The following is a 27,951-nucleotide window of genomic DNA, read 5'->3' on the forward strand; positions in this document are numbered from 1 at the left end:
TATGCAAACACAAAGTCTTCCCTTGTTAGCGTCCCTTCAAGTTCTACTACAAGATCCATTTATGGCCTGTTTTAGTATGGCTATTGGAAGTACAGATAGGAAGTCAGATATGGAATCTGAGTTCAAAGTCAGGCATCACCTCTGGCTAACTGTGTGATATTGGAAGAGTTATTTCATCTCTCTGTAGCTCAGTAGCCCATGAAGTTTAGCTGAGTCATCACAGAAGCTGGAAGACAGAAAGTGCCATACATATATTGGCACCTCCTCTGAAAAGCCTGCTCTATGCTTCATGCCCAATATATCTGTTTTAAGTCACACATACTTTCATTTAATGTTACATGTCACATTGTATCTATCCATTTCTTATAGACAAATAAACAAGTAACAATAGCAGGTAGGAGAGTTAGTCGTCTCCAGAGATGTGTCCCATAATTGATTATCCAATACCAAATAGTCAGCTTTGAAATCTTATAAGCAACACTAAACAGATTTGACATACATGTGTGTTTTATATATGTGTGTGTTTGTGTGTGTATCAAATAAGAAATAAAAGAAGCAATGAATTTGACAGAGAGTAAGTGGAGAAGGGACGTGGAGGAGGCTGAAGGAAGAAGAGGGAAGGGATAAATTATATAATTATATTTTAATTTTTAAAGAAATTATATTTTATTTAAAATATGCTAATAAAATACTAATGTTTTATTAATGTGTATTTTATTGACAAGATCTTTAATATTTATATTCTATTCATATAATACCTATCACATATCTATATTTATATTAATTGCTATGTACCAATCATACCAATTTATTCCATATTAATTCCCATGTAAAGTTTTTAATAGAAAATATTTGAAAGGAATAATTTTAGACAGCACATAACATTTCACTTGTCTAAGCACTGCCATTTAATAGGAAAGTATCCATAACATTGAGTGGTGCCGCCATCCCAGGGCCTTCCTTTGCAGATCTACTGTGCCACAGCTTCACAGAGACTTTTATTTCTTTATTATTGTGTGTACTCACCATCTACTTGGAGTCAAGTGTAACTTGTGCATCTACATCCATGGAAACAATACTTGACAGATAATTGTAAAAGAGTGAAATGATCTACTGATCATTTGATTTTTGGCTTCCTGATTTTGTCACAGTTTTTCAGACGTTCCCACTATGAAGACTTGGCAGTCACTACTAGTGTCTATTTCTCTTTGCAAGACTAAATCCAGTCCAGCTTTTTCCTCATGCCTCCTTGTTGTCCTCAAGTCACAGAACTAAGTGTCTTATTACAATTAAGTAGAGTACTCTCAACAGACTACTACAGTGGACTCTGGGTAGGGAATGTACCAAGATATAACAACTAACAGACTAATTCTTTCAGGATCTTACACAAGTGCATTACAGGGCCAAATGGCTACTGATTTTATAGTGGTAAATGACAACTAACATGCTCTATTATGAAAGGGTAGAATGTTAATATAGATCATACCTGTACTTTCATTTCCATCTATTCTATTGTTCTGCATGATATGTGTGTGTGCTGTATGCTTGTATGTTCATTGTGTACATGCCTGAGAGTGCATGTGTGGCATGGACATTAATGTTGGATGTGTTCCTCTGACTCTCTCCATCTTGGTTTTTAAGACAGTGTCTCTCCCTGAAACTGCTGTTCATTGATTGGCTAGGATACTTGCCCAGTGATCTCTGGATTTCTACCTACTTAGTCCTTGAAATTCAGTCACAAACTATCTCATCTGGCTTTTTTTGTGGGGTCCTGGGAATTCAAACTTAGGTCCTCAACACTGAGCAGCAGAGCACTTTACCTTAGCCATCTTACCAGCTCCCCTATTTTTGCCTTTAATTTTTCTTTCCTGATGGTTTTGGGTTAAGACAGGTATTAGAGTAAATTTTGCACCCATAGTCATGACTGGCAGTGGATGTGTGGTTTGAGAGGTTGTACTGTTTGAGGCCAGTCTTCTCAACCGACTGAGAGCCTCTGCTTGACAAAGAGGTTCATTCTCCTCCCCTAAGAGTTACCATAGAGTGAATATCACTTTTCTTCACATGCCAAGAAGACCTAACAAAGGGTGAAGACGGAGTCATCTGAAGCCATTCTTCTGTGCCAGTGAGAAAAACTGAAAAGAACCTGCTTCTATTGTTACCTTTTTACAGTTCTCAGGCGGCACTGGCTCCATGTGCTGTTACCTAAACTTACTGCACAATGATAACAATTCTCTCACACTCCACTTTGCCTTCTCTGACAGAAAAGGTTGGTGTTACATTAGCCGGAGATCAGACTTCTTGCTATTTGACCAGGCGGGATACTCTGTTTACTATCTTTCTTGTTATCTATCTTTCTTGTTTGGTTTGTTTTGTCTGACAAAGAGCAGGAGCAAGAATATCTGGTAAGAAATCAGTGTGAGCATCAAAGAATGGTCACATCAATGCAGCCAAATGATAGGATTCTGTGCAGAACAATTCTGGAACATTTTGTCTGACTTTTGTTTTAAGGGAGCTTAAATCCCAGATGATCCTTTCAAAAACTATCGTAATAAAAAGACACCTCTAACATAATGAAGCAGTTTTTTAAATTTAAGTACTGTATGCTAATGGTCCATTATTAATAAACTATTTCCCTAAATATACCTTTCTCAGTCTAAAGCTTTGCAAGAGTTCAGTTAATTACACCTCGAATCATAGGTGCTACTTGTTCTTATGATGAAAATTTAACCTATAGAAAAAATTTAAATAAGTTAACAATCCACTTTTACTATAGCCCCAGGTTGCATCTAAGAATGGATAATTCACAGTTAAATGGATAATGCCATGGCAGAAAAGTTACATTATCAGCTCTTAATGTAACATGTTAAAATCAATTTTAAAAATTTAGTGTGTGAATAAAAATAATGTCAACATCAAAAAGACAGATTTAAGTTAAGAGACTCCTGAATATGACCTGACATATTTTTTAATTGAATCATAAGCTTTCCAAAGAGATTGAATACTTTCCTACTTTTATACTAAAAAAAAAAAAAAAAAAAGTATAAAATTCTCTCCATAATTCTTTTGGCTAGGGAGAAAATTATAATGCCTATGAAAGTATGTTAAAAGTATTCTAAAAAGAGATAAGAGCAGCGATCTTTGGTACACACCTAGCAAGCTGTGCTCATGATCTTTTATTCTGTCTGTCAGAGGACACAGGCCTTAGAGGTAGGGAAGACATTTCCCAGGTGTGATAGTACTTTGTCAAGTAAGTTTTATAGTTAATTGTCCCACTTTAACTGCCTTTCTCACCTAGAAGACTCTTATGCAATCATAAGATAAAGTCATTTTTCCTTCCAATTTTACAAAGGACTTTAGATCACCTTGGTGGCAGAAGCCATCTTTTCCATTGTCTTCCATGAAAAGCCACAGAAAGCATCTTCTTGCAGTTTTCATCTGGTAATTTAACCAAGACTTGCCTTGTGCCTGCAATGTATGCAACAAGTCACCATGAGACGTAGCAGCATAAGATCCAAAAGCAGGGTGGGGTGACTCATGTGCCATGGCTATATATGCAGTACAGCCCCTGTGGTAACCTGGCCCATATCCCAGTTTGGAATGTCCTGTTAGAAAGACTCACTGTAGACTTTCTCTTTATAAATGGAAAGTCTGAAGACATACAAATGAAGGGGAATATTTCAAAATATTTAAACAATACAAAATTCAAGTTTCACCAAGTCAGTGTGCATTGAGTTTCACTGGAACACATGATACAGGTTGTGTTGTTACTGTGCCTACCAAACTGCAATGGCAAATGAACTCCTTGAAACAGAAACTCTGGCTAGCTAAGCCTAAAGTATGTATTTTCAATGGCCAAAGGAACTATACATTCATCACTGCACCTAGAAAATAAGAATGTAAAACTAATCACAGATTAGTTGGTGTTCAGTGTGCAAATGTATGGCTGAAAGGGAGCAAGATGCTAAATGGTAGAGAAAAGAAGAATTCATAACGAAAATTACTGAATGCATCATAAAAACATTACATAATGTTCTTTCTCACCTTCAAAGCTTCCTGTTATGGACAGTAACAAAGAAACTTAGCTAAGGGCAATGGCAGCCCAGTGAATGACAATGTGAATAGAACCTTTGCATAAACCAGCCATAGTGCCAGGTTTCAAGTGAAGAGCAGGCATGGGGGCAGAAGCTGATTTCTGTGAATGTTTTAAATCTGTAAGATCTATTCTAGGGAAATATGAGCAATATTTGGTCATCAATCAGTGCAAGTGCACACATTATAATTTATACAAAAGCTTTTCTTAAAATACCAAGATCTAGCAATACTAATAGAAGAAAATTATAGGATAATTACAATGTGTTGAATATCATTTCAGGCATCCCCACTCTTTTCCCCTGGTTTCCCTGCTCTGCAAGGGAAGTACTAATCTTAGCATTGATGTCTGAGGCACAAATGAATCAGAGTATCAGGTGCAACAACAAGGACTTGAAGGAAGGCAGATAGGCTCCACCCTCCATGGTTCAATCAGATGTGAGCATTGTATGCATCAGAATCAGCTGGAGAGCCACCTAACATGAAGACTTCTGTGCCTGCTCCCAGAGGTTTTAGTTCATCGAGTCTGAGAGCAGATGTGTAACGTTCTCCCAGGGTCCTGCTGCTGAGATAAAAAACCATATCTCTGCTCAAAGCCTGTAAACAATAGCACTATTAGTAAATGAAGTGTCAGTTGCTTTCAAGACTCTCGCTCTTTTTTTTTTCCTTAGCTACATATTATAATTTGTTTTATTTTGTTTTGGTTTTTCTGACCATTCCTCTTATATTAATAAACTTATCCTTCGTCTATCATTAATCTTTGCTGAAATGTTCTGAATTGATGTACAAGGAAGTGCCTAGGGCATGAAGATGGAATTGCCAAGGAGAAAGCAACCCAAGGACTGGAGAAGATGTGCGGCCAAAGTGATTACACAGTATCTCCAGAATAGAATCTCCAAGATGGAGAGATGGCTCAGCAGTTAAGAACACCAACTGCTCTTCCAGAAATCCTGAGTTCATTTACCAGTAATCATAATGTGACTCACAAGCATTTGTGGTGATATTTGATGCTCTCTTCTGGTGTACAGGAAGACAGTGGCAGTGTACTCACATACATAAAGAAAAGAAACCTTAAAAAAGAAAGCGGGATAGAATCTCACCAGGCAGTAGGGGTGCAGCTCTTAATCCCAGCACTTGGGAAGCAGAGGCAGGTGGATCTGTGAGTTCCAAGACAGCCTGGTTTATAGAGTGAGTTCTGATTCAGACACTTTCTTGGGGAGATAGATAGATAGATAGATAGATAGATAGATAGATAGATAGATAGATAGGTAGATAGATAGATAGATAGAAACTTTCCATTGATAGTAAGATTTTGGTCCAACTTTTTCTAGGCTGCTCTCCTTCCTGGGATTCCTAATGGAACTGAGGCCTTGCATAAGACATTTAGTAATTTCCATCTATTATCCTTTGAAGGCCTGGATTTATGGAAAGATATTGTGCAAATTTGGTATTTTGTCATGGTATATCTTGTTTTTTCTATCTATGTTAATTGAGAGTTTTGCTGGGTATAGTAGCTTGGGCTGGCATTGTGTTCTCCTAGGGTCTGTATGACATCTGCCTAGGATCTTCTAGCTTTCACAGTGTCTGGTGAGAAGTTGGGTGTAATTCTGATAGGTCTGCCTTTATATGTTATTAAACCTTTTCCCCTTACCGCTCTTAATATTCTTGCTTTGTTTGTGCTTTTGGTGTTTTGATTATTATGTGATGGGAGGAGTTTCTTTTCTGGTCCAGTCTATTTGGAGTTCTGTAGGCTTCTTGTATGTTCATGGGCATCTCTTTCTTTAGGTTAGGGAAGTTTTCTTCTATAATTTCATTGAAGATATTTACTGGCCCTTTGAGTTGTGAATCTTTGCTCTCTTCTATACTTATTATCCTTAGGTTTCGTTTTCTCATTGTGTTCTGGATTTCCTGGATGTTTTGGGTTAGGAGCTTTTTGCATTTTCTTTGACTTTTGTGTCCATGTTTTCTATGGAATCTTCTGCACCAGAGATTCTCTCTTCTATCTCTTGTATTCTGTTGGTGATCCATGACTCCTGATCTCTTTCTTAGGTTTTCTAACTCCAGGACTGTCTCCTTTTGTGATTTCTTTATTGTTTCTATTTCCATATTAAGATCTTGGATAGTTTTGTTCATTTCCTTCACCTGTTTGTGTTTTCCTGTAATTCTTTAGGGGATATTTGTGTTTCCCTTTAACAGCTTCAAGCTGTTTACTTGTATTCTCCTGTTTTTCTTTAAGGGAGTTATTTATGTCCTTCTTAAAGTCCTCTATCATCATCATGAGAAGTGATTTTAGATCCAAATCTTGCTATTCCAGTGTGATGGTATAGCAAGGACTTGCTCTGGTAGGGGAATTGGGTTCTGATGATGGCAAGTAACCTTGGTTTCTGTTGCTTATGTCCTTACACTTGCCTCCCACCATCTGATTATCTCTAGTGCTACCTGCCTTTGCTATATCTGATTGTCCTTCCTGTGATCCTGGTTGTGTCAGGACTCCTTAGAGTTCACCTGTCTCTGGGATCCTGTGATACTGAGATCCTGGTGTGACCAAGCTCCTGCAATCCTGGATCCTGTGATCCAGGGTGTTAGAGTGCCTGAGAGTGGAGTTTCTTTTGGATGTTGTGGGACTGGCTATGGGGTTAGCGCCCAAGGTCTGCTCAGGGCACTGGCCCAGACGGGAAGGAATCCATGCTACTGGTCAGGTGGAGTTCCTGGGTGCCTGGGTTCTCCTGGTCTAGTAATTATTTAATATGGTCCTATACTCTTCTCCCTGTCTCTGGGTTGCTCTGAGAATTGGTGTGTGTCCATCCCTACACTCTCCAAGAGCTGAAAGCACTTAAGATACCCTACAAAATCAAGCACCAAATTGATTTCATATCTCAGAGAAAAAACCCCTGGGAAAAGTAGTCCAAAGTATTTTCCCTAAATAAAATATTCATAGTTAATCACTGCAGAGTAGTTGGAGGTATGTGTCAGAGTGGGTCTGAGTTTCAGAATCAGTCTGTAGGTAGAACTCCAGGCTAGGATGATGAGAGAATCCAGAAGACTTGAGAAGTAAGGGTCCAGCTCTCTGATTAACCCTGTCTTTGCATACATCCCTCACAGTGGCATTTAAGCTTAGAGCCTACACTTGTTCTCCTCAGTGTAGAAAAGCAGCTGACACCAGGCACAGCTCCTCATCTTTTTTTTTCCTCTCCCAGAGACCCCAGGACCTAATCATCCTGCAACTAAAATGGTATTATTTCATCTTGATCACCCTGAACTGAAGTCAGAAAGGACCCCTACCTGTTGAATTATTTTCTTTCCAGAATTTTCCAACTGCTTGTCTGTGTAAGTCCTGGTAGCTTTTCATAGATTCATATTTTATTTCTTGATGTAGATGGGAGGCAAAGATTTTATTCATTGTGAAATCCTCATTCATTCTGGCAAAATATTTTTTTAAATAGTAGGGGCTCAATTAATAAATTGATTAGTTGGCTACCCATGTAGACAGTTATACCTCCTGATACTGATTTATTGTAAGAAAATTGTTCAGTTAAAAAATATTCATTGAATTCCTGGCATGTGTTAGTCAGTGGATTGGTTGCTGGAGAAAATAAATAATACTTGCCCTTGAGGTGTTTAGGGTCCATATGGGAAGACAGACCCCTAATTAGATATTTTAATAGAATATGCTAAAAGCATTGGGAAAGGCATATGGAGATGCTGTGGCAACAGGGATTAGGGGCTCTGGCTTGGAGAAAGCTTCCTAGAAGAAATGACACATGAGGCATCATAAAGCACCACAGGGAACTGAGCAAGGAAGGGGTGGGAGAAGACAGGGGTCCCTGCCTATTGGGTAATCCCAGGGCTTACTATCAGTTTAGGTGACGAAAACTAGGGGTGCAGATAGGAATGAGAAGCTCTAGAGAACAGGGTCTTGGCCAGGGAAGGCTGACTTTCCAGCACTGTGTACCTGCAGCTCTATGGCAACAATGACAAGAAGGCACCGAAGAGCTCTAAACTGGAGAGTACAGTGTGTTTGGCAGATGCCTTACAAGAAAGCAAAAATAAGCACAGGGAATCCAATTAAGAGCAAACTGCCATAACAGCTTGAATGAGAGGTGATAAAGGCCTAAACCAGGCCTAACTGGCACCAACAAAGCGAAGCAGAGAGAGCAGAAATACTTATGTGGTGATGAAAATTAATAATCATGATTTATTTTGATCATAAGAAGTGGAAGATGGGAGGAAAGAAAGACAAGGAGTTGGACCAGAGTGTTTACTAGTGGCATTATCTTAGAATGTGGAAAGGAACCGGGTTGATGGGTTAGTGATAATTATTGGTTACCCCAGAGCTAGGTGAGCCAAAAAAGCACAAGAGCAGCGTGTTGTTGCTGAACTAGATGTAGTACACACAGCAACTCAGATAAATCTTTAGAATCATGAGGAATCAAAAGGATTGGATGTTTTATTACTAGTGTGAAATTGAAATTGAAAAAAAAAAGTTATTATAGCAATTCTAGAAACATACATTCAATACTTTAAAGATAAAATAAAAGACTCTGGCAATGTCGCTCAGTTGGTAGAGTGCTTGACTAGAAATGTGTGAATCCACGGGTTCAATCTTCAGGGCTGTATAAAACTAGCTTTGGTTGTCATGCATATAAGCAAGCACTCCAGAGGAAGGCAAGAGGATCAGAAGTTCATGATCGTACTTAGCTACAAAGTTGAGTTTGAGGTCAGCCTTGGCTACATGAGACATTTCTTTTTTTTTGTTTGTTTTTTTGTTTTTTTTTTTTTTTTTCGAGACAGGGTTTCTCTGTATAGCCCTGGCTGTCCTGGAACTCACTTTGTAGACCAGGCTGGCCTCGAACTCAGAAATCCACCTGCCTCAGCCTCCCGAGTGCTGGGATTAAAGGCGTGCGCCACCACGCCCAGCCTACATGAGACATTTCTTAAAAAAACAAATCAATTCTTGATCTTACAGCACAAGCCATTGCTGTCTGTTTAGGAATTTTCCCCCTGTGCCAATATCTTCGAGGCTTTTCCCCACTTTCTCCTCTATTAATTTCATTGTCTCTGGTTTTATGTGGAGGTCTTTGATCCACTTACACTTGAGCTTTGTACAAGGAGATAAGAATGGATCAATTCGCATTCTTCTATATGATAACCACCAGTAGTGCCAGCACCATTTGTTGAAAATGCTGTCTTTTCCACTGGATGGTTTTAGCTCCCTTGTCAAAGATCAAGTGACCATAGGTGTGTGGATTCATTTCTGGGTCTTCAATTCTATTGCATTGATCTACCTGTCTGTCGCTGTACCAGTACCATGCAGTTTTTATCACAATTGCTCTGTAGTACAGCTTAATGCCAGGCATGGCGATTCCACCAGAGGTTCTTTATTGTTGAGAATAGCTTTTGCTATTTGAAGGGACCCTGATATAGCTGTCTCGTATGAGGCTATGCCAGTGCCTGACAAATACAGAGGTGGATGCTCACAGTCATCTGTAAGATGGAAGCTATAGAGAAGTTAGAGAAAGCGCCCAAGGAGCTGAAGGGGTCTGCAACCCTATAGGTGGAACAACAATATGAACTAACCAGTACCCCTGGAGCTAGTGTCTCTAGCTGCATACATAGCAGAAGATGGCCTATTTGGCCATCACTGGGAAGAGAGGCCCCTTGGTATTGCAAACTTTATATGCCCCAGTATAGGGGAATGCCAGGGCCAAGAAGTGGGAGTGGGTGGGTAGGGGAGAAGGGCCGGGGGAACTTTCGGGATAGCATTTGAAATGTAAATAAAGAAAATATCTAATTAAAAAAAAAGAATAAGAAAACCAGTCAAAATAAGTAACAAAAGACAGGATAAAAGATTAGTGGTATAGATTAATGGTAGAGTACCTGCCTACTATGTACAGGGCCCTGGGTTCATAGACTGTGGTAATGATCAATATGCATTTGATATAAAATACATCAAATATTGATCGGCTTGTTATAAAGATGTTGGAAAACATATTACCATATGACAGCACGTTACCTTGTAACACTTTACTGGAGATCTTCACACATATAGGTATATACTTCAAATAATAACAAAACATGTGCCAGACATTATGTGTGGTATCTATATTATTAATACAAAGACATCAGGAAGATGGTTCCACTATCATTACTATCTTCTAGAATAAATAGCAGGCACTCATTGATGAAAAGAAATCTATGCAAGATCTCATCACTGCTAAACGGAAAACTGGTATGCAAAGCAAAGTGTGGGTGGCTCCAAAGCTCCTAGACACAACAGGATATTACACATTTGATACCCTTCCTCACAGCATTGTTGCCTTCTTTGCTCTGGCCTCTTTTGTTGGAAGACAGCAATAGCCTTCATAATCCAGAAGGAGGCAGGAGAACACAGCAATTTAGTGCCTTAATTCAAAATCATACTTAATGAATTGGTGTTAAAATGAATTCATGCATTTCTGAACATGGTATAAAACTCTCTGTGATGTGTGTGTGTGTGTGTGTGTGTGTGTGTGAGAGAGAGAGAGAGAGAGAGAGAGAGAGAGAGAGAAATTCGATGCCTCAGAAATATTACTTCAAGAAACAAAACTTTCTAAAATATAAGAAACAAAGAAACTGAGAAAATCCTAATGTTTATCAGTTGACCTAATTAAATGATTGAATTATGATATATATAACATATAACTTGAAGTCTGTATAAAATTCATACAGATGACTCTGAATTGATGAAAAAAATGTGAAATAGTGATTGCAAAAATAATAGTACAGAAATTTGGAGAACATATGTGATTAAATGTGGACAAGCACATTTAATTCAACCGAGTTCGTATCAAATTCATACAATTATTATCTTGTCATTATTCCCTGGACAAGGTGTTGATTATTTATATAATATATACTTTCTTAGATATTATTAATAATCTAGAGATGATTTAAAGTACATGGGAAGCTATGTAGTGTTTATATATAAACACTAGGGCATTTTATACAAGGACCCAAAGCACCTGTCCATCTCTGTAAAGGTAAGAAGGCAGGGGGAGTCCTGAACCCCTTGGATACTCATGGATACCACTCACTGTGGCAAAAAAAAGATTTCCAGTATGGTAAGATGTTGTTATTGCTATTGTTTTATTGTTGTATGAGTCCAAGGCTTCTGTAGTCAAAGCTGGCTAGCCTTGAATTCCACTATATGGCCAGAACTTCTGATTGACCTGCCTGCACCTTTTCCTTTCCCTTCTGAGTGCTAGAATTCCAGGTGTGTGCTACCACCCTGGATTTGTTGTTGTTATTGTTGTTTTGCAATATAATTAACTCCAAAATTATCTGTTTGAACGAAACAGAATGGAATCCCCAAAGCAATTATCCAGTTCACAACAAAAAGAATGCTTGAACAAGCAAGCTTTTCCAGGAGGACTGGCTTTGTTCCTTGGTTTTTCCAATAAAAAGGTGTAAATGTCCTTGTTTAAAAAAAAAAAAAAAGATTACTCTAAGATGCTCGGGTTAAGAGGACACGACAGCTGGAAAGGTAGTTCAGTGGTCTTCCAGAAGACTAGGGGTTCTATTCCCAGCACCAATATTGATGGATAACAACTATGTATAAGTTCAGTTCCAAGAAGTCAAAGTCCTCTTAGTGCCTCAGCAGACACCACGCACAAATATGGTACAACATAAACATACATGGATGCATAGCATTCATAAATATTAAAATAATAATAATTTGGGGCAAAACAACTTATATTTAAAAATACACATATATAAATGTGAATAAATAATTTATGGTAAAATATTTATTTTACTTAAATACATACACATGTAAATATGTGTATAGTTATATAACAATTGGTAATAGTAGGCATGCATTGCTTTTAAGAAGAAGAATAATTCTAAATCTAGTGAGCCTAAATTTAAAAAAACTAAAGAGAGTCATATACAAATGTACTTTGCTATACCTATATTATGGAATATTGTGGTGCTGTTGGAAAGACCTGGTTATGCTAATACAGGAAATAGCCATTAGATATTAAATGGAAAATGTACAGTACAGAAAAATATACTTAGGTTGATGTCATTTAAAAAATTACAAAAGTATTTGTCATAATTTTCTGAGAAATTAAAGATTTCTAGCATATGAACAGAGTTCCATTAACTGTGGTGACCCTGGAGACAGGGATTGGACAGAAGGAAATGAGGATGTCCACATTTCCTTCATGTCGATTTCATATTTATTTTATAATGGTATATAAAGCAACACAAACAACTCTGAAATTGCAGTTGTGCCCATGGGTCTTTGCATGTTTAATGATATAAGAAAGTCGGCAACTTTAAGTGTATATTTCACTTGCTCAGTCTTTCTCCTTTTTTCCACATCCCCTGAGTCTCTGTAATTGCTCTGCTGGATGAAGAAGCTCCTTCTAGCATTCTCTAGAACCATCTAAGAACATCAACTGCATCACTTCCTTCTGTTGCTAAATCTGAAGAAACATTCAAGACATTCAATGTTTCATCCTTACTGACTTTGTAACTTCCGAACAAAGACTCCAAAAATACTACTGATATGAATTTTGAAATTGAGGCTATCTAATCCAGTGGTTCCAGTTGCTTTCTCATGAACATGCCCCTTGAGTTTTCTTTGATAAAGAAAGCCTCTGGGAGCCACTGCTGCCATATAAATGAGGATGCACGTCCCACCACTAATCTACTTCCTTCCTTGGGCATTAGGAAAGTATTATTTCAGTCTCTACGTGTCTGTTCATGTTTCAACATTCCTCCTTCTGCCCATAAGCATGAAACTATTGCCTCAGCCTCAGGAGCTCATTAGTACCTCATGAGTTAAGAGAAGAAAGTTACTTTGTGACTTCCAGGCTGACATTTTCTAGAGATGTGCTCAGTTTGCTCAGAGGCAAGCTTTTCCACAACATCCTTTCTATGCTGTGGTGAGGATCGAACTCAGGGCCTTAGGCTTACAAGCTAAGCACTCTACCACTGAGTTCAGCACTAAACTTTTAATCTTTACTTCAAAATGGCAGGGAAATGGGAAAATACACTGTAGGAGATAATTATGCTAACTTGTGCATCAAGGAGCATAATGGTAGGCATACACCTATAAGACAAAAAGACCTAAAGAAAGATCCATTTATCAATTATTCTAACATCAAAAAGATACAGGAAGTGTTAGCAGAACGCTAAAATGTATTAAGGAAGGCTGTGGGTAGAAGTTAGTGGTAGGCTGCCAGCCTAGCATATGGTATAGCAGTAGGTTTCACTCACAGCACCACAAACAAAAGAATTTTATTATTGAAAATAGATGTTTTCATATAATATATTCTGATTATGGGTCCTCCTCAGCCATCTCCTCACACACAAAATCCACACCCTTTCCTGATCTCTCTCATTAGAAAACAAACAGGTGGGCATCTACAGAAAGAAAGGCAGAGAAAGAGGAGGAGGAGGAGGAGGAGGAGGAGGAGAGAGAACCCTTTTGCATTAACTACTATTCATTCCATTTACCCTTTGATAGGGAAAAGAACACTTGCCTTCTTCACCTATTATTGTAAAGGTTTGCCTCTAACAAACCTGGCAGTTTTTTTATGATCTGTAGAATAATACTCCATGTAAGCCATAGTTGAGTTTCTGAGCATTAATGTGTAAAAACATGGGTGAAAAAATATGCTTATAATACCAACTGTAGAAGCAGAGCCAGGAGAATGACTTGGGGTATGCTGGCCACATAAGCTAGTTGAATCAGTTGGACATAAGTGTTGCAGAGAGACCCTGTCTTAAAAGTAGGGAAGACAGTAATGGAGAAAAGCCCTTGAGTGCATAGTATATCAGGTCACAGTGTAAACCACTCAGTTCTTTAAAGAATGGTGAGAGATAGTTAACTTTAATGCTAGAATAGCATAGCTACTCTGATTATTTTAAAAACTAAAACATTTTTGACCTGTGATATGAAAATTTCATTATTGCAGCTTTAAACTTGCATACAAAATGATTAACGTTCAGTAGACTATTTAGTGTTTGATAGCAAAAGTGAGATACTTACTCCTATAAGACATTAAGGTGAATAAACACAAATATCAACAGTTAAATCTCTTCCATTATATTGCTTAGCTTTGTGCAGATGTAAGAGCAGCATGAAGCTATTTTCCTCTGACAAGGGAAGCCATTGCAAACAATCAATATTGGCTTTTAACTTTTCTCCATGCTTTTCCAATATGGAGGGAAAATATTTTCTTTTCAATCATGAGTGAATACAACAATGTTAAATGTTATTTCTCTTTTTTCAAAAATAATTATAGTAGCTATGCTATTCTAGCATTAAAGTGTACATATGTGTTCACATGTTTCTGTGTTCACATTTGCAAGTGAGCAGGAAGGCCAGAGGGTGACACTGAACCTTTTCCTCAATCACTGTGTTCCTTATTTTTGAGACAGGGTCTCTTACCAACACTCATGTCCAACCAATCAGCTAGCTTGTCTGACCAGCATGCTCAAGGGATCCTCCTGTCTCTGCTTGCAAGGCTGGTACATAAGCATGTATCATGCACCCACATTTTTACACATTAGCACTCAGAACTCAACTCAGGTTTCCATGTTTGCATGACAAACACTCGACCATTTGAGCCATTTCCCCAGACTCCTAATATTACTTCATTTTTACTGAGTCCTCAAAATGTTATTAAGAATTACAGTAATAAGTAGGCTCTCTGTCCACAGATAAATGATACTTATAAGAACAGTCCCTTCCTACTTTCCAACCCTTTATTCAATTAAAACAGTACACATTTATGTTAAATTGTTAAGTGGAAATTTGTAACATAGACGATTGTGGTGATAAAAGGCTAAGGCTAGATATTCACATGATAATGAGGAAGCTCAAGTGTGTACAGATTTTGCAGTTCATATACATTATCTTAGAGTAATTAATATCATACAGAATGACAGAAGATCATACAAATGATTTTATACACGAAACAGAACGCAACATCAAAGTCCTTTATTATTTCAACAGGGATGAAAACGACAAATTGTAAAACATTGTTCTAATTACAAAATTAGCCAAACTAATAATTTAGAAAGGTGAAATTGTAAAATAATGGTTAAGAAAACTGAGAAAGGCTGGGCAGTGGTGGCGCACGCCTTTAATCCCAGCACTTGGGAGGCAGAGACAGGTGGATTTCTGAGTTTGAGGCCAGTCTGGTCTACAGAGTGAGTTCCAGGACAGCCAAGGCTATATAGAGAGAAACCCTGTCTAGAAAAAACAAACAAACAAAAAAAAAAAAAAGAAAAACAAAGAGAAACCTGAGAAAGGCGTGGAGATGTAGCTCAATGTTAGAATCCATATATGTGTATAGCATGCCCAGAGTTTTACTTCTAGCAGTACAAAAATTGTTAAAAAAAAACAGATTAAAAGAAAAAAAGAAAAATTCGCAAGCAGGTACACATATAACACATATAAGACAAGGAAGGAAAAATCCTCATTCATTGCTTTATCAAATAATTTCAATTTTGTGGTTTATAATAACCTGATCAAATATTTAGATAATTGTGTGTTTAAACATACATTTAAGAAGAGAAGGGAGCCTGGTATGGAACCACAAGTTGGAATCCAGCACTTGAGAGGCTGAAACAGAAGGATAACTGCAAACACAAGGCCAACCTGCATTTATAATGACATATGATAAAACAACATCAAAACAAAACAAACAAAATCCAATAGCTCTCAAAGTCTAAACAAAGTGTATTAAAAACGACCAAAAATCCCAATAAAGTGCTAAGGTTTAATGTTTACCATACAAATAAAAAGAAAAAAATGAAAATAAAATTATGGTAAATCAGATATAAAATAGTTGCATACAAATAGAACAAGGATTTGTAGCAATTGTGAACTTGGGAAATGTAAGGAGTAGTTTGCCAAATAGAGATTGGGGAAATGCACTATTATGAGGAGCAATAATCTCCCCTGATCTTGGTGAGACCACACTGCCATGACTTCTCAGCTATTGTAGGTATCCTGCATTTAAGGTAGCACCTATCCCCTCCAGGACTCCTGAAGAAAGTGAGCTGCATTTACCAATGATACATTCTTGCATTTTCTAGGCACTAGTCACAAACTGACATTTTTATACTGTGGTATATCTAATGCTCTTTTTCTCTTGTTCTTTTTCTTCTTTAGTAACTGTATGTTTTAAATATTTGTGCAGCTAGATAGTAGAAACCACTAATTTCCAGAAATTACAAAAGATGACTTAATATTTCTGCACAGCGGCTATAAGAAATAATATTGCAGAACTGAATTATTACAAACAGTGCCAGCAGCTTTTTACACAGTACTTTGATAATTATAAAAATCTTCTTCATAACTGGATGCTAGCATTTTTTAACACTTTAATTTAGATAGGTTACAAAATACGTTCAAATCACAAAGATATAATTGCTATAGACCTGAGAAGCGATAGTGTTCCCATCTAAATCCCTTTGACCCTGTTAATGTCTGTTTCTTTTTAATCTAAGGCAAACATTGTTTGCAGTGTGCATTTGTTAAGGAATATGAAAAGGGGGTAGAAAATCCCCTAACAGTTGTTTACCAATTCCAGTATTTACCCACAGAGAGTTAAGTGATGTTTACAAAACAGAACAGATGCAGATGCCTACAGAAAGGTAAACAATTGTTGCATGGCTTCCTGCCAGACTCCGAACCAATACATTAAACTCCAAGTGAAGCACATTTCCCCTATGGATTGCACTTATTGCCACTTCATTTCCTATGTGCTCTGTCTCTCTATTGCTGTGGCTGGCACTAAGCTATTTCCAGTTCCTTGCTGACCCCTGAGGCCTGGTGCTACTACACACAGCCATTAGAGAAGGGAATTGCATGTGTCTGACACGGCCTGAAACCAATTATTTGATATTTTCTTCAGAATGATGCCCAACTCTGTTGGGAATGAGCAATCATGAAATAATTTACCTCCTGATTTAATTTTTTCCTGCACAAATTAGTTGTAGACAGAGCTGACACACAGCTGCCTGTGACACAGCTCTGTCTTATCAAGATGATACTTGGAGGTAAGAATTGAATAGGTTGGGGAATCCTGCTTTAAAGAGGCATTGACAAGTTTATCAGATATACTGATCACATGTACTCTCTGTTGATTGAAAATGGCAGAACCTCACAGAACTCTCAGAGCAGTGGAGAAAAAGCACGAGGTACAAGCCTATGGACTGGTTAACGCTTTTAAACACCTGGTTGATTTCTGGTATGCTTTTGTGTATCAGAAACCTCAGGGTATGATTTAAAAAATACATTAAAATCAAATGCATATTGGTTTGAATTTGAATAATCTTCAATTTCATATTTATTTGCACTGTTTTAAAATGTGTCTTTATGGGATTTCCGTACATGTGAATGTGTGAGTCTCTGTATCTGTATGTTTCTTATATTTTCCTTTGGATCTTTTTCTCCAGTTTGCATGTTTGTATTATCCTATTCTAATCTGTTTGTTTTATTTATATTATTTTATTTTAGATGTTTGTTGGGATTGTAGTGAGAGATGGAAGGCTGTGGACCTAGATGGGAGGAGAGGTAGCGGGGAATTGGAGGGGTTTGGGAAGGGAAACTGTGATGAGATTATGTTGATAAAAAAAAATCCCTATTTTCAATAAAAGAAAAATAGAAAAAAATTGTGGACATTACATCTTTCCAGATGTGCATCACACTTTTACTTTTTCCTTTTAAATAACTAAAAATATGAATTATCCATTTTAGCTATTCTTTATTAATAAATATATTTTATCCATTTTTCTTATTAAAATGATGCTGGAAAACAATGCATAAAGCAGCTTAAGGTGGTCTGAAGAATATAGTGCACAGGCTTACATTTTTGAATGCTTGCTGTCTGTTGGTGCTGTTTGGAGACATTAGGGAAACTTGAGCAAGCAGATGCTTGCTGAAGGAAATACACTCAGGGTGGACTCAGAAGCCACAGCCTTGCCCACTCCAACTCCCACTGTCAGCTTCCCACTCTAGCCCCCTGCCTTCCCCACCACTATGAAATATTCTCATTTCTTAAAAAAACAAAAACAAAAAAATAGTGAAAAGTAAAAAAAGACATAAATATCAAAGGACATATTCTTCTGTAACTCAAGTCTCTAAAAATAGCTGTCCTGAAAACATAACAGACCTATGCTTTCAGTTTGTTGCTTTTAAGTCATATTTAAAACACTAAAATACGAGACATCAGTTTTCATTAAACATGGAAAACTGTATAAATTTGCATATATCTAAATACTAAGAAATTATAAAGATAACATAAGCGTCTCCAATGAGACCTACTAAATGCAAAGTTTCAATGATATCTGAGCTGTCATATCCTGTTCATAAATTCAAGCAAAAATTTTCTCATATTTATGTTTTATATTTTAATTCTACACTTGATTTTAACTACCAAATTTTAAATGGCTATAGTAGATGTGTCATTTTATCCCAATTCAGGTTCCAGGCACCACTCACTAGTCCAGAGTTTTATATCACTTTTGATGATGACTCTGAAAAAGGCCTATTCAAAGAATTCAGTCCTCCAAGAGTCAAAGGACTACTGCTTTACTGCATCACAAAAAGAACATTATCAATGGCAGTTGTAATTGACTTCAGTGCAGATAAAAAGGATAAAAGGCAGCATTAAGACATCTTCACAATACAGCTTCCTATGAGAGCAATCATGTTTGGAGGTAATTTCTGTTTTATTTCAGGAGTGATTACTTCACAAACCTGGGTGCCAATCCAATAATCACACTGTATTATTTCTTTGGCTAATGGAAATATGACCACTAACATTTAAGTTTAAAGTTTTTCTACCTTGTGGGACAAAAAAAAAAAAAAAGGCATTTATTCTCAGCATGACCATGTTCCAGAAATTTAAACAAGCCATCAAATTACGCTGTCTTGTATATTCCCTGACATCCCAGAATTCCAACGACCATAACAGCCTCACCCTTGGCTTGGACTTCCTGCTGTCCTAAGCTCTTCTACATTGTTAACAAAGGGTGGAGTGAACTTTACACTTCTATTTTTATTTCATAGTGAGAAGAAGATGTTGTTTAGCTTTGGATGGAGGCAACATACACTACTCTGCAAATTAAAATAACTTTTCATGTCTTTACATGTGTGACTTAAAATCTCCAATTCAAGTAGTATAACCATCAAAATCCTTTTGAGTGTTCTGGTAAAAACAGTAGTAGTTAAAGTATATGTCTAAATACAGGACGTGTAACTCTATTTTAAGAATTTCTGACTAGAAATCCTTGAAGACATTTGAACATTTAGCCCAAAGCTCTGCATTACTCCTCAATTCCAAAAGTAATGAAAAGACTGGCTCCTCAACTCAGTATAACCAGTTGTTGTGTAGCTTTCATAACCTTTGTGGAGACCAATCCACTTAGAAAGTGCCATTTCAGACAAGCTACTTCAACAGCTCAGGGGTGGGGAATGGGGGAGGGGGAAAGACACGGATTTTTCTCTACTGTGGTCTGAATGCATGTATTCACAACCCCAAACTCAGTCTAATTTTTCACTACTGTGATGTAAATGCTTGTATCTGCAATTCTAAACTCATACTCTAAAGTCCAAGGCTAAGATGAGAGTATTTGGAGGTGGAAACTTTGAAGGAGATTGCAGGACCATGCCCTAGATACAAGATTGCTGTCCTTCTAAAGGAGATTCAGAGAGTTCCTCACCCTTTTCTCCTTGAAAAAGAACCAAACAAGAAAGACCTCACTAGACATCGCATTTGCTGGACACTTGATCTCAGACTTGCCAGCCTCTAGAACCTCTGGAAAATATTTTTTGGTTAAGAACCCTATCCCCTCACCCCCAACCCTACCCCACCTCTATCCCATGCCCCACATCTATGGTGTTTTGTGATTTGTTTGGTGTTTGTAATCTGGGTAGACTAAGATATTTTCTAAGGTAAAAATAAGTAAAAAAAGATGGTAACGGACAACTATTTTCAGGCAGATATGTTTTATACTAAACGTCTAACAACACAGATGTGATGCTGATGGCCTACAATTTTTATACTTAACAATAATTAAAATGTTATTACATAAGGCATACTTTATGATTTCCATGATGAAGATTGCCATGGAATAAGCAAAATCACCAAAAATGTCAGGCCATTTAAAGTGATTTCTTTCTAAAAAGAAATGTGGGTTTACGTGCATATTAGATTTCTTTCTCAAATATTTATTTTAAAGCTTTTCTAGGTACTACCACTGATTGTTAGTATACAGACCAGAATTCACTTCCTTAAAAACTGAAATGTTAATGTAACAGTATTTATTAATGATAATAAATGCCTCACCAGAAAGGAAAAATGTGTTCATTGAGAAATTCATGATCTGTGAACAATTTAACAAACGACAACAGAACTGAGAATCTAACTTAATCACTAAATTCACAAACTTAGTGTAATAATACGGATAGTTTTAAGATGGTAGAGCAAAAGCCAGACAGGCTGTATGAGGTTCCATATGGCTTGGCAACTGAGTTCCCACAGAACATGGTGCCCTGGCTTGTGACAGCTCATGTGTACCTGTCCACATCCTTTGCTGAACACAGAATAGTTCCAAAATAAGTATACTTACTCTATTTTATTTGTGAATAATTTTATTTGAATTTTCTTTCCAATTATTACCATTCTACTCTTAAATGTGTTATTCAAAGTTTTAAACATATTATTTCCTCATATTTAGATATTAGCCTGTAATGCACACTTGTATGTATAAACAAATGTACTTGTGGGTAGAGTATAACATGTAGACAGGAAGAAAGGGTGACACCAGCCCAGTGATAAGAGAGCAAAGAGACATGAGCTATAAAGATGTAAAGCTAGTTTTTTTATCTAGTGTTCTGTTAGGATTCTTTTGTTTTGTGTTCGGTTTTGTGTGTGTGTGTGTGTGTGTTTGTGTGTGTGTGGTATATGTGTATAAGAATATAACTGATATGGAAATTGTAAAATCCTAGGTGAAGATCATTTAGCTTTATAGACTTTCAGTCTCAGTGTTTGAGAGGCTATATTAATCTAGTCATGTGATTTTTTATCTGCAAGCATATTACAATAAAGAGGATTTTATTTTTTAGAAACATTACATTGTAATAAGGTATACAAATCTCAGAGTGAAAAGTGATTCCTCAGAAAAAAACGAAGACACAGAGTCATTTTTGATCTTCTATTTATCATAACTGAACATCACAATTTAAAAATGTAACAAATGAAACTGTCTTTCCACAATTAGAATGAACAAACAAGTACTCCAAAGAGGGAGAGAGCAGATAGATAGCTGAAAGAAATGTGTTTGATCGTTTTTCCTCACGAGAAGCATGCTTATTACTGAAATTCACAGACATCTATCTACTTTCTCTTTCACTGAATGTACTCTCCATGTCGTCCTTTTGTCCGTACAACATTGAGAGTCCTGAAAGCACTGAGCAGCAAAAGCCAGGTCAGAAATTCAGAATACATGCATAAGAAAACAAAGATTTCTGGAAAGTAAGATATATAATACACATGCTACCTCTGATAACCCAAACAACTCACATTTCTTATCATACTCAGACGAAATTTTTCTCACGTAAGCATTTACTTAGGGTAATAAAACTTTAGTGCAATAAAACTTTCATTTTTAAAAAGATTTGAGATATCCTAGAAGTAAGTTTCACTTCTAATTTTGGTAGTCTTGCAAAACTGAACATTTTCTAAACACAGAACATTATCAGGAATTGCTGAACACTATAATTTCTAGTTGTGGAGCAGTGAAAATAAGACAAAGAAACAAAAATGTTTAAGCTTTCTATAAATATAATGTTAACTAATGTAGCATTAATATATTAATGAAAAAAATGAATCTCAAACCTGACAAATTATCTCAACTACTTCAGTGTATTGGTTACTTTTAGCTAAACTTCTGGACTAAGTTTGGAATCTCAAATATAACTGTCTATTTAAATCTCTTGCAATAAAATGATTCTCCAATCAGTCACTTTAAAAAGTTAAAAGGAACATTTTCCTTTTAGTGCAAAACTTTTGACATTTTTTCCTTTCTAAATCTTTTCCAAATATAAAACGTAGTGATGTGGCTTGATATATCACTACTACCATAGTTCCACAATTTTGATTGTTTAACTTTGCATATGCATAAATGAATGTACATATAATAATAAACAGCTTGACTCTGCCAAAGCAGGAACTGCTCTTCATATTGTAAAATTAAACAGTCTTATAAATCAACTCATTTAATGAAGGACAAGAAGTCGTATCAGTTAAGAAGACTTTATCATAATGTGATTGAATATTATAGCAAGGTAATTAACATGTTAACATCTTGGGTTCTATATCTAGCAAACATACATAATACTCAACATTCCAGAAATGACATAAGAATCAACTGTTCTACCAATAGAGAAAGTGGTTAGTGTTGTACATGATGGGATAAAACCACATGAAAAAGTGTTTACTATGTGAGTGACGCAACATATTTGTAGATAGATAGGCATCGAGGAAAATGAAGATGGTCAACGAGAAAATATCAAACAAATTTTATTTATTTATTTATTTATTTATTTATTTATTTATTTATTTATTTATACTTCTGTTCTGCAACTCTTATACTTCATTCAATTACTTTTTATAAAATATATTCCTTCTCACCAGAGACTGTGAAAGGCAGAAGACCCTGGACAGATGTTATACAGACCCTAAAAGAACACAAATGCCAGCCCAGGCTACTAAACCCAGCAAAACTCTCAATTACCATAGGTGGAGAAACCAAAGAATTCCATGACAAAACCAAATTTACACTGTATCTTTCCACGAATCCAGCCATTCAAAGGATAATAAAGGGAAAACTCCAACACAAGGAGGAAAATGACACCCTAGATAAACCAACAAAGAAATCTTTCAACAAACCTAAAACAAGATAGTCACAAGAACAGAATGCTAAATGTAATAACAAAAATAACAGGTAGCAACAATTATTTTTCCTTAATATCTCTTAATATCAATGGACTCAAGTCCCCAATAAAAATCTATAGACTAAAAGAATGGCTACATAAAGAGGACCCAATATTCTGCTGCAGACAGGAAACCCACCTCAATAACAAAGACAGACACGACCTCAGAGTAAAAGGATGGAAAACAATTTTCCAAGCAAATGGTCCCCAAAAAGAAGCTGGAGTAGTTATTCTAATATTGAATGAAATCAATTTTCAACCTAAAGTTATAAAAAAAGACAAGGAGGGACACTTCATACTCATCAGAGGTAAAATCTTCCAAGAGGAACTCTTAATGCTCCAAATGCAAGGGCATCCAATTCATTAAAGAAACTTTAGCAAAGCTCAAAGCACACATTGCACTGCACACAATAATAGTGGGAGACTTCAACACCCCACTCTCATCAATGGACAGGTCCTGGAAACAGAAACTAAACAGTGACATATTGAAACTAACAGAAGTTTTGAAACAAACGGATTTAACACCATAGACTTGAAGACCCAAGAATGAACCCACACACCTATGGTCAGTTGATCTTTGACAAAGGAGCTAAAATCATCCAGTGGAAAAAGACTGCATTTTCAACAAATGGTGTTTGCTCAACTGGTGGTTAGCATGTAGAGGAATGTGAATTGACCCATTCTTAACTCCTTTTACAAAGCTCAATTCTAAGACGATCAAGAAACTCCACATAAAACCAGAGACACTGAAACTTATAGAGGAAAAAGTGAGTAAGAGCCTCAAAGATATGGGCACAGGGGAAAAAATTTCTGAACAGAACACAAATGTCTTGTGCTAAAAGATCAATAATTAACAAATGGGACCTCATAAAATTTCAAAGGTCACTGTCAATAAGATAAAAAGGCAACCAATAGATTGGGAAAAGATCTTTACCAATCCTAAATCTGATGGGGGACTAATATCATATATATATATATATATATATATATATATATATATATATATATATATATATATACACACACACACACACACATACATACATATACATACATACATATATATATGTATCTATATACATATATATATATATACATACATATATAAAGAACTCACGAAGTTGGACTCCAGAAAAACAAATAACCTTATTAAAAAATGGGGTATAAAGCTAAACAAAGAATTCTTCACTGAGGAATACCTAGTGGCTGAGAAGCACCTAACGAAATGTTCAACATCCTTAGTAATCAGGGAAATGTAAATCAAAACAACCCTAAGATTCCAACTCACACCAGTTAGAATGGCTAAGATTAAAAACTCAGGTGACAGCAGATGCTGGAGAGGATGGGGAGAAAGAGGAACACTCCTCCATGGATGGTAGGATTGCAAGCTGGTACAACCACTCTGGAAAACAGTCTGGCTGTTCCTCAGAAAATTGAACGTAGTACTACAGGAAGATCCAGCAATACCACTCTTGGGCATATATACAGAAGGTACTCCAACTTTTAATAAGGACACAAGCTCCACTATGTTCACAGACATCTTATTTATAATAGCCAGAAGCTGGAAAGAACCCAGATGTCCCTCAACAGAGGAATGGATACAGAAAATGTGGTACATTTACACAATGGAGTACTACTTACCTATTAAAAACAATGAATTTATGAAATTCTTAAGCAAATGGATGGATCTGGAGGGTATCATCCTGAGTGAGGTAACCCAATCACAAAAGAACACACATGATATGCACTCACTGATGAGTGGATATTAGCCCAGAAACTCAGAATACCCAAGATACAATTTGCAAAACACATGAAACTCAAGAAGAAGGAAGACCAAAGTGTGGGTACTTCGATCCTTCTTAGAAGAGGGAACAATATCCCCATGGAAGGAGTTATAGAGACAAAGTTCAGAGCAGAGACTGAAGGAGTGACCATCCTGAGACTGCCCCACCTGAAGATCCATCCCATAAACAACTACGAAACCCAGACATGACTGTAGATGCCAACAAGATTTTGTCGACAGGAGCCTATTATAGCTGTCTCCTGAGAGGTTCTCTGCCAGTGCCTGGCAAATACAGAAGTGGATGCACATAGTCATTCACTGGATGGAGCACAGGGTCCCCAGATAAGGAGCTAGAGAAAGTACCCAAGGAGCTAAAGGTGTTTGCAGCCCTATACGAGGACCAAAAATATTAACTATCCAGTACCCCCAGAGCTCCCTGGAACTAAACCACCAATCAAAGGAAACACATGGTGGGACTCAAGTCTCTTGCTGGGAGTCTCAATGGGAGGAGAGGCCCTTGGTCTTGTGAAAGTTCTATGCCCCAGTATAGGGGAATGACAGGGCCAGGATGCAGGAGTGGATTGGTTGGGGAGCAGGAGGAGGGGGGATGTGGGTTAAGGGATTTCAGAGAGGTAACCATGAAAGGGGATAATATTTGAAATGTAAATAAAGAAAATATCTATTTAAAATAAATAAATAAGTAAATAAAAGAAAATATATTCTAGAGTATCTGTGCTTTATCAAAACTGAGGAATTATAACAGCTGAGGGTAACTTGCAACATAAAAACCTTACTGTAAATCTCATGAAGATTGTGATCGATCCTGTCTTCTCTAAACAGAATAGAATATAGAAAAATAATTGTTAAGTCTAGCTTCCTTCCCCCTTTGCTTGTAGACAAGCTCCTCAGAGAATGTCCACTGAGGAGTCATGAACAGTGCAGAATGGATGAGGTTGCTGGTTGAAGGCCCTTTACAGGAAAATGGGAAAACAGTATTTTTTTGTCCTGTTGAAGGCATGGCCAGCTGCGGATACTCTAGAAAACTGAAAAAGTTCCTGGGCATGCCATACAAGGACACAGTAGGAACTCTTACTTTTGTTACATGCCAAAAGACTAACAGTACTTAGAAAGCTTCAGCTCATACACGTGCTGTATCGAGTTTGCAAAACTCATGATTCCAGTCTTAGCCTAAGACTACTCATTCTGATACACGACCAGTGAGCAACTTCAGCCATGTAAGGGCACTTTTTTGTTGGTTTTTACAAGACCTAGACCTGAGGAATGACTTTTTTACTCGCAGAGAAAGTAATAGAGCTCCGAGTTACTCTCCGTGTGACAGTACTGTCCTTGCCTACTATTTATAGCCTGGCAGAAGAAAAACTGACTCTTCTGTGGGCAAAATACAGGTCATTCATCATCCTTACCTTGTCTGATTTCAATAATGCCAGGAAAAAGACATACTCACTTAGGCATACTGAATCTTTATATCGATTTAGGCCTACCAAATACTTTCTAATTAATAATACAGAGTAATAATTGTAATCCTAATCCTTGTATGTGGTTCTAATTTTAAATTGTTTTAAAACCCTCCTACAAAAAAAAAAATCCTTCAAGACTAAATATGAAACAAATGTGGTTTTTAGATAAAAGGGAAGACAAACATAAATAACTAGTTAATACTTTAAGGTGTGATCCACACAGAGAAACCTCACTTCTTAATTTTGCTTGCTGCCCACCCCTGTTTCTACCCTTGCTCCTATAACAACTACAAGGGTAAGAGAATGACTGTTTGCATGTTGCTATTCCTAGGGTTTTCTTAGGGAAAGGCAACTCTCCCAGAAGGAGATATTAAAGGGGTCTTTTACATCTTCTACTGTGACATGCAAAGACATATACTGAGCCAGTGAATGTCTCTTTATCCATAGAGAGAACAGGTTTGGTTATTCTTGGAATCAAACTGTAGGTCTCACTCATTGTAGAATCAGAAAAAGTTTAGACTTCAAAGGATTCTTATGTATTACCTAATGCAATCCTTTTAAAGATTCCAAGGTTAAATGACTTAGCAAAGGTAAAAAGCAACCTCTTACCCACTGCAGTTATAAAACTTTACAAATATTCAGGAGCATGCGGAGATGTTTGAGTTTTTCCTTAATAAGCTAACAAAGACTTTAAGAAGAACTCAAGTAAAACATGGAGGGAGCTATAAAATTTATTCTAGACTTCAAATTCCCTAACTGAATATTTCTATTTTAAAATACAGAGTATCGACTTAACTAAAACTTACTACTCAAAACATCTGCTTTCCCAAATATTTAGAAAAGTATATTTTAAATGAAGAAGAAAGAATATAATTTTATAATTAAAATTAATTTCCTTATTAATTCTCTCTCTCTCTACATATATATATGATTCCCCTGAAACAGGGATCAAATACCAACACATGTAAATATGATCTGATCTTCCAAAGAACAAATCTAGTTATAATCAAAATGATAACTTAAAATCTAAAGCTTTCTGAAAACTTTTTATTATGGTCTTCATAATACTCTCTTATGCTTGCAGACAGGAACATGTTATCTGTCCTCTGAGAGACTCTACCAAGCAGCTGACTCAGAAATGCAGATAACCACAGCCAAAGAGTGGATGGAGCTTAGGACTCTTACAGAAGAATAGGAGGAAGGATTGCGGGTCCAAAGAGTTAGGAACTGCACAGGAAGACCAGCAGAGTCAACGAATCTGGACCTTTGGGGCTCTCAGAGTCTGAATCACCAACCAAAGAGCATACATGGATGGATCTAGGCCTCCCCAAACATATGTAGCAGATGCTTGGTCTTAATGTGGGTCTGCCCAACTAGAGTAGTTCTATCCCAAAAGCTGATGCCTGTCTGTAGCATATGTTCTAGCTGGCCTGCCTTGTCTGTCCTCAACGGGAGAGGAAGAACCTACTCTCACAGAAACTTGAAGAACCAGGGTAGAGGAGTACCCAGGGTGGGTGCGTACATGTCCAGGGGATAAGGGGAAGAGGGATGGGGAAGGATTGTAGAGGCGTGATGGATGGCAGGGAAGCAGTGAGTGG

General features: G+C 37.0%; 1 protein-coding gene across 6 annotated transcripts in view; it reads right to left on the bottom strand.

The window, feature by feature from the left end:
- The window catches only part of Kiaa0825 (KIAA0825 ortholog), a 432,254-nt gene that overhangs the window by 336,333 nt on the left and 67,970 nt on the right, over window positions 1-27,951 (bottom strand). The window contains exon 6 of one of the 6 annotated variants that reach the window (XM_085830935.1): window positions 7,372-7,461. The exons of the other annotated variants lie outside the window; for them this stretch is intronic. Within the exon in view, the coding sequence (XP_085687061.1) occupies window positions 7,372-7,461 (90 nt within the window). The remainder of the gene's footprint in view (window positions 1-7,371; window positions 7,462-27,951) is intronic. 6 annotated transcript variants of the gene reach the window in all.

The sequence above is a fragment of the Mus caroli genome, unplaced genomic scaffold, assembly GCF_978045245.1.
Source record: "Mus caroli unplaced genomic scaffold, Mus_caroli_1 scaffold_15, whole genome shotgun sequence".
NCBI lineage: Eukaryota > Metazoa > Chordata > Mammalia > Rodentia > Muridae > Mus > Mus caroli.